Genomic DNA, 10,811 nt, shown 5'->3' with positions numbered 1-10,811 from the left:
CCTGCTAACACCTGCCAGGTCTGGCCAGGATGCCTCTCCACCACAGAGCAGGTCAGTGAAGCAGGCCTCCGTCTCCCCTCCCCGCCCGCCTTTCTGGTACTGATCTATATGGATCACGGTCAGAACAACGAGCAGCGTGGACTAACTTCTTAGTCATTGTTGTGGTTTCTATACTGAACTACACTAAGAGGGAAAGTTCTCAACCAGCTTCACTCTGGTTGAGAACTTTCAAAGGACCATTTACAAAATACAAAGGTGCTTCACAGGTAGTAAGACCTAGCCTAAGGTTCTGTGGTTTTTAAGACCTCCAGTTTTAATAGTTGCTCCTGCTATAGTGTAATGGCACATATATAAGTACAAATCCCCTGTATAGTTCCTAAATCAAGTCCCAATCGTCACTGCTGATCAGGGAAAGGGGCGACTCACTTAATAGATGGTCGGGGTTTTTTTCTTTTTGGCCTGCACCACATGATTTGCAGGATCTTCCCCCTATCAGGGATCATCAAACCCAGGCTCCCTGCAGTGGAAGTATGGAGTCTTAACCACTGGACTGCCAGGGAATTCCCTAGAGATTGTCTCTTGATGTCTCATTATTTATGAAACCCCACACCGAAAAAGGCAAAGTATCTGGAGGCTGGGTTCAAATACACAGTGTTTTTATTTTTATTCAAATATAAGCAAACAGCAAAATTAACACAACATTCAACTCCAGACTGGCTTTCTTTTTTAAACCAAAGAGTGATCAATTTAATAAGCACAGACTTTCGGATTTCTGATAACCTCTTACCCAGCCCTGCTGCTCATCTAGATGGCCAGGCTTTAACAGCAAAGCAACTTCTTCTGTGGAGTTTTTTTCAGTACTGCTCTTTAAAGGAGCCACAGCAGGACAGACACGCAGTAACCAGTCTGAGACGTTGGGGGTTAGTGGACATGCCGGCCCCTGGTTGTTTTGGTGAGACAGAGCCGTGAAAACACATGCCAGTAGGCGCCTTCACACACAATTCTGCTCAGGCTCACAAAGGCGGAGGCAATCAATCTCTCTTTTGTTTTCAACCTCCCTTAAAGATTCTTTGAAGCTCTGTTCTAATACTGCAGACCTGGTCTTTTTACCAGAATTTGTTTTCTTCTTTAAAGTCTGGGTTGTTGTTCTTGTATTAACATTTTGGTAAACCACATCACAGTACCAAAGAATCCCCCACCAAAACGGAGTTCAAATTTGATCAAAACATAAACCCCCTAAAATTATATAATACAGGCAGAAGGAAAGAAAAGTCACCCTAAATGTAAATCTGACCACTCAGGGCTTGGGCAGAGAGATGGGGGGAAATCTACATGCATCACTAAACTGAAACACTGTTTGGGAACTCTGGGAAGGTGTCCATCTCCTCTACTTCCCAGACAGCTGCTCATAGAGCTTGGGCACATAATCATCCCATTCAGCCTGGTAACATGTGCCGGCCACTGGGGTCCCAAGCTCATACTTTTTGCGGAAAGAGGCCACCTTGAATTTGCCACGGTGGTCCCCAGATCGGTTGCTGAGAATGGGCTCGTCACACTTCAGTGGTCCTTTCTGCTCGTAAACCAGCCAGACGTAGCGGTGCAGGCCTGGAGGGAAAGGCAGGAGGGAAGACATACATATAGCTAAGTGTCTGAGATGGAGATGTCACCCATTTTCTGAGAATGCACCAACTTGGCAGGACCCAGATCACCCCATTTATGAGAGGGGGCTAAGTTCACTGTAACTTTATTCACAACAGCCTGGAGGTGAAAGCACTCCAAATGTCCACTGACAAATGAAAAGATAAACAAAATATAGTATATATGTACAGTGGAATATTATTCAACCTTAAAAAAAAAGGCAGGAAATCCTGTCCCATGCTACCATATGGATGAATCTTGGAATGGTACTATCAATACATATGGCATGGCTCTTATATGGAGCTACTGAAACTTTCCTTCAGTATACTGCTGAAATACTGCTGATTAGAGTATAGAAGTTTTCAACCATTTTGGATTCTATGACTCAACAATTCTACTCCTAAGTATTTACCCAAGGAAAATGGAAACATGCCCATAAAAGGACAAGAATGGAAACAGCAAATTTATTCATGATATCCAAACACTAGAAGTACAAGCCAAATGTCCAGGGAATGGCTACACAAACTGTGGTATATTTGCACAAGGGAATACTACTTGGCAATGAAAAGGAAGGAGCTACCGATCTCACAATAACATGGATGAGTCTCACAGACACCACCTTAAGTCCAGAAAACCAGTCACAAATGCATACTGCATGACACCATTTATAAGAATACAAGAACAGCAAGAGTAATCCATAGAGAGAAGAGCCAGAAAATGATTAGCTCTGGGGAAGTTTAACTTAAAAGGTCCCTTAAGAACCTGGGGGTGACAGAAGCATCCTACATCTTATTTCCCATGGTGCTAACATGGATGTATGCACTTGTCAATATTCATTGATTAAACCCTTCCGATTTGTGTGTTTTATTATATGTAAATTATACCTTACTAAACAAATGTGAAAAGGAAAAAGAAGTGAGTCACTGAAGCTCTTTTTGTTAATGAGAACATAGCTGCTACTTGAGAGAACTGCTTTATTCTCATAGGTATACTTTCCATAATTAAACTGCCTGATTTTATAACTGGCTCTAGAGAACTTATAGAGATGCTTGGGAGAGAGGTCCCTCTTATGAATGCATAAGAGGGCTTTGAGCTTCTGGGCCTACAGATAAAACACCAGGTCCCTTGTCAGGGACCTTCTTGTACCTCTTCAGAGTAACTTATGGCTGAACAGTGTGTACAAGATCAAGTGTTCTGCCCCATTCCAGTTCCTTGTTCCAGGAAATGGAAACACCTGTCAAGCACGACATGGTAACAGCGCATCTCCCACCATTACCCTAGGCAGCACTGGTCCAACTCGGCAAGGTCCAATACACGATTCTCTATACGAACGTCCATCTAACCAGTACCCATGGTTCTGGCCACCTGACACTACAATGGGTCTGAGTGTCCCTGACAGACAGCTGCTTCAGAGGGGAACTGAGTTGCCTAAAATCTTCACTAGGATAAGGGCTCTCATAAATATAAGACTCTAAAAGCTAGACTAAGATTTTGTAGCACTTTATATCAATCCTAATATGCACCCAGGCTCCCCTCCCATATCTCCTTCCAAATGCAACCTTTACTGACCTGTGCCCTTAGGAGGCCCGGAGCCCACATAATCAGACAGAACTGTGCCACTGCCGATGTCGTTGCCCTTCATGTTGACCACCAGGAAATGGTGCCATTCCCTACGTGGAGGAAGAGAGGACCATCAGCATCACAGGAAGTCAGTACACACTCACAGGCAGTCAGCCAACAGAACTTTAATTAGGGACACCAAAGTCTGAATTTCATGTAATATCCACATGTCACAAAGTATTATTGCTCTTTTAAAAATGTTAGTCATCCTCAGCTCATGGGGCTGTACAAAAACAAGCCTGGGCCGATCCAGCTCTCGGCTATTCTACAGTCTTGCTCTAGGAGCAAAACGCACGCTCAGATTTAAGTATGGAAGTGAACACCCCAAATGAAGTCTGTTTCTTCCCACATATGAAGCACTGGGTCACAATGGATGACCCGCTACTCCCCCTCTTTCTCCAACTTGCCTGTATTTGGGGTCCTTCCTGCTGGGAGCATCCGGATCTGTCAAGACCAAGGTGTACAATTTACCTGGATCAAGGCCATCCCATGTAATGCTGGTGGGCCGGTTCTTAACCTGTAGGAAAGAACAGATTTGGAGCTTAAAAGTCAGAAATGCTGAAGAAACCAGCACTCTTTCTTTGACCTTGGATTCCTCAAAGGTCAAGCACAGAAATTATTAATAAAAGCTCAACTGTACTGACTCTACTAAGAACCCGGGACTGATGTTTAATATACGTTATTTATTTTAGTCCCAACAACACTATGGGGCTAGTATCATAGCATATTATTAACAGAAAAAGGTGGGTCAGGATTTCAACGGTTGCTGACTACAACCTTACATTATTTGGAATAACACAATCTCTAGACTGGAGACCACATTATCTGGGGCCTGCTAAAGTGAAATCTGAATTAAGTGGATATTTAAAAGGGCAGAGGAAACCAAGATGGACAGACGTGGACAGTGAGTTTGGCAAAGAGAGGCTGCCGGAAGGGCACTTTACACACCCGAAACAATAAACTCTGTAAACATCTAAATTAATAAACCATCTGAGCACTGTTTATTCGCACTGCTGCCCCGAAGCGTCAGGACCAACTACTGACCACGGTGTCCAGGCACCTAGTTCCCCACTTGCAGCAGCCAGAACCTGGTTAGGCCTTAGCCAAGTCGGGCGGGGGTCAAAGGCCAAACGGTAGAACAAGGCCGTTACCCTCGAGTCTTCCAGCTCCAGAACGCACCTACATTTGGGTGGCTTCCAGCTCCAGACCGTTAAAAACAAAGGAGGAATCACAGGGCCCTGCTGCTCACTGGTTACATAATGCGTCATATGCCCTTGGGTGGGGCTTTTACTCCCCATACTGAGGCCTAAAATTCCGGGCCGAGAGGGGACGCTCTGGGGGCGTGAGGGGCCACCGCCCACTACCTCCGGGGGAAGGCCTCCTCCCCGCCCCTGTCCAGCGATCTGGGCCATTTCGAGGCCTCCTCCCCTGCCTGCTCCTCGAAATCCCAAGAGAATGTATCAATTTCTTCCCCAGGGCGAGCCCCGCCCGCCACGTGCCAGGTTCCCGGCGCTGGTTAGGGGGAGGGAGCGGTCGGCAGGCCTGCGGCTTGGGCACCGCGACTCCCTTCCCTTGGTGGATCCGGCGCACTAGAGGCCGGAACGTCCTCCCCACTTCCACTGGGCCGCCGACCCGCCGACCTGAGAGCCTCCCAGCCTCCAGCAGCTGCACCCCTTCCGCCCTCGGTACCTGAGTGGGTGTCAGTACTTTGCCCAGTTCGTCGACCTCCGCCCCGCCGTATTTGACCTGCAGCGGGTGCTGCGGCCGCTCATCCACTTCCTGCAGGCTCAAAGGCCCGGACCACTTGCCGAGGTCCACCGGCATCGTGGAGCCGAGCGGGTCAGACAGCAGAGAAAGCGGCTTGTGGACTCGCGCAGGGTAGGAGCACGGACTCACAGCAGTCTGCACAATGCACGGAGGTAGTTCGAGCCACACTGCCGAGGAGTACAAGCTCCTGAGCCACCGCCCCGCCCCATCCCGCTCCTCCAGTCACCGGCGGGGAGGGGCCCCACTCTTCTCTCTGATTGGCCGAGCCCGGTAGCGCGGGTCGTCGGGCGCTCCCGGGTCAATGCACCAGGCTTGGCCTTTCTTTTTGCAGAGGGAGCTCTTGCTACTCTTTTGCTGGGGGAGTTCCCAAGAGTTATGACTGAGCTTGCAAGACTGTTGTTTCAAGAATTGCAATTGAGCTACTTTCGATTTTTTTTTTAAACTTTTTGCCTTTTTCTTTGTTCAACCTTAAAATTGCAGAAATGGTAAGGCCTTGCTTTTCTGTCGCACTTCTTAAAGCAACCCACATTGCCCCTCCTCTTTGTACTTTCGCGCATGCTCACTAGCTTCGGTAATGGCCTGGAGAGGGTCTGGGGGGAGCTTGTCAGCGCTGTTCTCAATCTGCAAGAATGTTTGCACAAAACGTTTGCTTCTCCCATCCCCACTTGCGTCTGCCTGCAATGCGGGAGACCCGGGTTTGATCCTTGGGTCGGAAAGATACCCTGGAGAAGGAAATGGCAACCCATTCCAGGACTCTTGCCTGGAAAATTTCATGGACGGAGGAGCCTGGTAGGCTACAGTCCATGGGGTCGCAAAGAGTCAGACACGACTAAGCGACTTCACTTTCTGTCGGCGCTTTTCTCAACCGGCAGAAATATTTGCACATAGCGTTTGATTCTTCTATCCGGACTTGGTCTTGCCAAGACTGGGGGGGAAATTATTGGGTTTTTTTTTTTTTTTTGAGAAGTGATTTTTTAACTTGTGAAACGAGGAATGTTGCTCACCATCTAGTGTGTTTTTTTTTTTCTTTAATTAATTTTTATTGGAGTATAGTTGATACCATCCATTTTCAAAAGAATGAAGTCAGCCCCTGCAATCCCCGACCTACAATATAAAATACCCTGAAAGGTATTCAGGACAGAACGAGGCACTTTGTGCTTTGGGGGGAAAAAAGGCAAAACCATTAGATATATTCTAGGAGAGTTTTTTTTTAATTAATCCAGATTTTTGCATCTTTCCATACTTTTTTTTAAAGCGCAAAAATCATGAACTATTTGCTCCTAGAAGCAACCTTCTACTAAGACTTATGCTTGATCGCACATACTCTTGGCCAGAATTACATATGTACTGGCTTCTGGCCCTTCCTCTTCCAAGCAGTTCCCCAGAGCTAAATGCTGTGCATTTTTGTTTTTTTCTGTTTTGTTTTAGTCAATAAACCATAGTTACTATTCTTCCTTTGTTGACAAGTGACTGCCTCAAAACTGCTTTCTTTTTTTTTTCTTCAAAACTGCTTTCGTTGTGACCACCAGATGCTTTATTTTTGCTGAATACGATGGGCACTATTTACTAGTCCTTAGCCTAATATGACCTTAAGTCTTCCCTGGTGACTCAGATGGTAAAGAATATTTGTAATTCAGGAAACCTGGATTCAATCACTTGAGGAGGGCATGGCAACTCACTCCAGTATTCTTGCCTGGAGAATCCCATGGACAAAGGAACCTGGGGGGCTACAGTCCATTGGTTGTTAAGAGTGGGACACAACTGAAGCGACTTAGCAGTATGACCTTAGGACAGTTTTTTACACTGATTACTACCCACCCCCCAAGTTGTTTGTTGTTTTTAGTTCTACTAGGAAATAATACAAGTGCTTTGTAGAAAATTAAGATTAAAAAAATCCAAAGAAATAATTAAGAATGGCTTCTATTCCACTATTTAAACATAAACATCGGTAACAATTTGGGACATATCTTTCCAATTTTAAAATTATGAATACAAATAATTTTGTTGTTTGTTCGCCAAAACAATTACATTTACTTTACCATTGTAGAATATTTGTATTAAAAATAGATCTTCATGAGACTTTCCTGGCAGTCCAGTGGTTAAGGCTTCTCCCCAAATGCATGGAGTGTGGGTTCAGTCCCTGATGGCTGGGGAAATAAGATCCCACATGCCTAGCAGCCAAACAACCAAAACATAAAACAGAAATAATATTGTGATGAATTCAGTAAAGACTTTAAAAATGATCCACATCCCGAAAAAAATTTTTTTTAAACTGCATTATTTTAATGACTTTGTCCACTCTAGATGCACCACAATTTATTCACTTCTTTATTTTGGACATTTGGGCTTTTTTGTTGTTTTTTCATTTTACAAATATCACTGAAATGAATGTGTGTGTAAGGGAGAGAATAGAACCACTTCCATTAAAACAATGGTTGAAAGTGAAAGTCACTCAGTTGTGTCCAACTCTTTGTTATCCCATGGATATCCCATACATTCCATCAATTCTCCAGGCCAGAATACTGGAGTGGGTAGCCTTTCCCTTGTCCAGGGGATCTTCCCAACCCAGGAACTGAACCCAGGTCTCCCGCATTGTGGGCAGATTCTTTACCAGCTGAGCCAAAAGGGAAGCCCAACAGTTCTGCAGTGGATAGCCTATCCCTTCTCCAGAAGATATTCCCAACCCAGGAATCAAACCAGGGTCTCCTGCATTGCAGGCAGATTCTTTACCAACTGAGCTATCAGGGAAGTTAGAACCAGCCAAACTATATTTACTGACCATCCACTGTATTCAGGTCAGCCTGGTTCCATAAGGACTGCTGCCATTACCAAGTGCATGCTCCCTGTAGGTCAGTTCATTCCAAGGATGACTAACATTTACCAAGCATCCACTGTATGTATACCCCAAAACAACAATTATCATTACTAAGCACTGTGTGCAAGTCTGTGCTGCAGTGAGAACAACTTCCATTACCTGATGGTTATCACTTCCCCATGCCAGGCCTCGTCCGAAGACCTTGACGCTCAGAGTTTCTTTTAAGCCTCACACCAATCCAATGTGGGAGGCACTGCTCTTCACCCATTTCATAGATAAATAAACTGAGACTTGGAGAGGTAGAAGTGACAAAGCAGGTTGAAAGCCCACCTGGCCCCCAATGTCCGATGGACACAAAGTCCTTAAGCGTGCTTTAGCTGGAAGTGCTGGCAGTAGATGAGGCAAGCATGGTCTTTGACTCCAGAAAACTTTCCTCTGGTGAAGGTTTACACAGTAAATCACCATTACAACCCTGCCCGGTCGCCATTAGAATGCAGCTCTCACACCTCTGACTGCAGGGAGAGAAGTTGGCCAGGGCCCCAACTGCTGGTCTCTGCTCTGAGGCCAAGACTATGCTTTGGCAGACTGCCCCCAGCCCATGACCAAGCTTGGCAGGGTCAAGCTGCCACAGCTGGGAGGCTCAGGGCTTTCTGTGGTCAGGACCAGCTTGCCTGTTTCCTTGAAACTGCACCTCAGGCTAGGTTGCTACCTTCGCTAGCTCAGGTTCTCTCCCCATTTTTTCTCACAGTCATATCTCCTAATAAATCCCTTGCACATTGAATCCCATCTTGTCATCAGCTTCTCAGATGACTGAGAGTGACACTCCCAAGTTTAAGAGACAGTATGAGGACCACCTGCAGTGGAAACAAGCTTGGGGTGTGTTTGAGGGTGCTGGACTTGGACCAGTGAGCAGACTGGTTTTGCTAGAATGGGAGATTTAGGTAGGGGCAGATGGATGACATAACGAAAAAGGCTGAATAAGGCTGAAAGGACAGGGAAAGGAAAGTCCTTTTATTCATTTTTTAACATATAAAAAAATTTTAACCATCTTTAGTATACAACTGGGCTTCTCTAATGGTTCAGCGGTAAAGAAACTGCCTACAATGCAGAAGACTTGGGTTCGATCCCTAGGTTGAGAAGATCACCTGGAGAAGGAAATCGCAACCCACACCAGTATTCTTGCCTGGAAAATCCCTTGGAAAGAGGAGCCTGGTGGGCTACAGTCCATGGGATTGCTGGAGTCAGACACGACTTAGTGGCTAAACCACCACCACTGATATACAATTAATCAGTCAAATAACATAATCTAAGGGCACAGGAATGGAAATCAGAATGCACTCACAGTTCTAATTCATCACCTAGTACCCATGAAACCTTGGGCAAGGGAAACAGGCAGAATGGCTTCTCAAAGATGGCCACATCCTAATTCCCAGAGCCTGTGAATATATTCATTATGTGACTAGGGGGGATTATGGTTCCAGATGGAAATAAGGTTGTCAGTCAGCTGAACTTAAAATCAGGAGATTACCCTCAATTATCTGGGTGGGCCCAGTGTGATCACAAAGGTCCTTAAATGGGGAAGAAGGCAGGCTTTTTAGAAGGACAGGGATTCCGTGTGAGAAAGACTTGACCAGCCATTGCTGGTTTTGCAGGTGGAGGAAGGGGCCAGAAGCCAAGGATTGCAGGGAGTCTATAGAAGCTGGAAAAGGCAAGGAACTAGATTCTTCTCCAGAGGCTCCACAATGAATGTAACCCTGCTGACACGTTGATTTTAGCCCAGTGAGACCCATTTCAGACTTTTGACGTCCAGAACCATAAGATAATGAATTCACGTTGTCGTAAGCCATTAAGTTTCTGGTAATTTGTTGTAGCAACAATAAGAAAGTTATACAGAATATGACCTTTCCTCACTAAGCCTCAGTTTTCCTCTCTCTAAAATGGGTTTATCAACACCCTGAAATGATCATAGTGAGAATTAAACGAAACACAGGTGGTGTGCTTCATACACAACTTAGTACCTCCTAATGGAAGGCTATTATTATTTTTACATTATATAAAACTCATAAATACAAACAAACATAAAATTAACTAATTATTTAATAATCCAACCAACCAAAAGCAATGAGCATCTTGCGATTTTCCTTCCAGACTTTGCTGTATATAAATGTGAATATGCATATATGATGGTTTGGATTCAATATTAACTGGGTCAAATTATACATACATGCTACTGTGTAATTTGCTTTTCTTCACTTCCTCCTTTCATGTCTATAAATAAACCACTACAGCAACATTCTTAATGGCTACACAAGATTCTATTGTATCTATCGACTACTTGTTTAAAACACAATATTTCCCGTTTGGGAATACTTAAGGTGATCTCACTACTAAGCTCTAGAAACATCTCACAATATGTGTTCTTTGACATGTACACTTATTTGGTTGTTGTTTGTTTTCTCCTAAGGACAAAAATCATAGAAGTGAGCTAAACATTTGCATTTTAAGTTTGGGATACCATATTCCATACTGTGCGGGGTCTCTGTGACTGATTGATTTTTAAACCAAAAGGAAACCTTGTGGTCAACAGATTTACTCTGTTGTGTGTATGTCCTTTTTTTTAAATTTGGTCGTGTTGAGTCCGAGTTGCGGCACACAGGATGGGCCTGCTCAGTAGTTGTGGTGCTCAGGCTTAGTTGCCCTGTGGCATGGGGGATCCCAGGTCCCCGACCAGGGGTTGAACCCATGTCTCCTGCCTTACAAGGCAGATTTTTTTTTTTTTGAACTTTTTATTTTATATTGGGATATAGCTGATTAACGGGCTTCTGTGGTAGCTCAACTGGTAAAGAATCCACCTGCAGTGCAGGAGACCCCAGTTCAATTTCTGGGTTGGGAAGATCCCCTGGATGAGGGCATGGCAACCCACTCCAGTGTTCTTGCCTGGAGAATCCCCATGGACAGAGGAGCCTGGTGG

The 10,811-nt window shown here is 45.0% G+C and overlaps 1 protein-coding gene across 1 annotated transcript; it reads right to left on the bottom strand.

Annotated features, from left to right (window-relative positions):
• Positions 1-639: 639 nt before the first annotated feature.
• Positions 640-5,219, bottom strand: PEBP1 (phosphatidylethanolamine binding protein 1). The gene is made up of 4 exons (XM_065904707.1): positions 4,948-5,219; positions 3,666-3,775; positions 3,208-3,308; positions 640-1,605 (listed from the first exon to the last, which is right to left on the bottom strand). The coding sequence occupies exons 1-4, from the start codon at positions 5,080-5,082 to the stop codon at positions 1,388-1,390; spliced, it is 564 nt and encodes a 187-aa protein (XP_065760779.1). The 5' UTR covers positions 5,083-5,219; the 3' UTR covers positions 640-1,387.
• Positions 5,220-10,811: the final 5,592 nt, after the last annotated feature.

This window comes from Muntiacus reevesi, chromosome 13, assembly GCF_963930625.1.
Source record: "Muntiacus reevesi chromosome 13, mMunRee1.1, whole genome shotgun sequence".
Taxonomy (NCBI): domain Eukaryota; kingdom Metazoa; phylum Chordata; class Mammalia; order Artiodactyla; family Cervidae; genus Muntiacus; species Muntiacus reevesi.
Note: the sequence above shows the minus strand (reverse complement) of the source record. Positions and strands in the feature narration are given on the sequence as shown.

Coding starts and splice junctions, on each gene's coding strand:
- PEBP1 (XM_065904707.1), bottom strand. CDS start 5,082: ATGCCGGTGGACCTCGGCAAGTGGTCCGGGCCTTTGAGCCTGCAGGAA. Junction 3,309..3,665: donor AGGAAGGACCCCAAATACAG/GCAAGTTGGAGA, acceptor TCCTCCACGTAG/GGAATGGCACCATTTCCTGG. Junction 1,606..3,207: donor CGGGCCTCCTAAGGGCACAG/GTCAGTAAAGGT, acceptor CTTTCCCTCCAG/GCCTGCACCGCTACGTCTGG.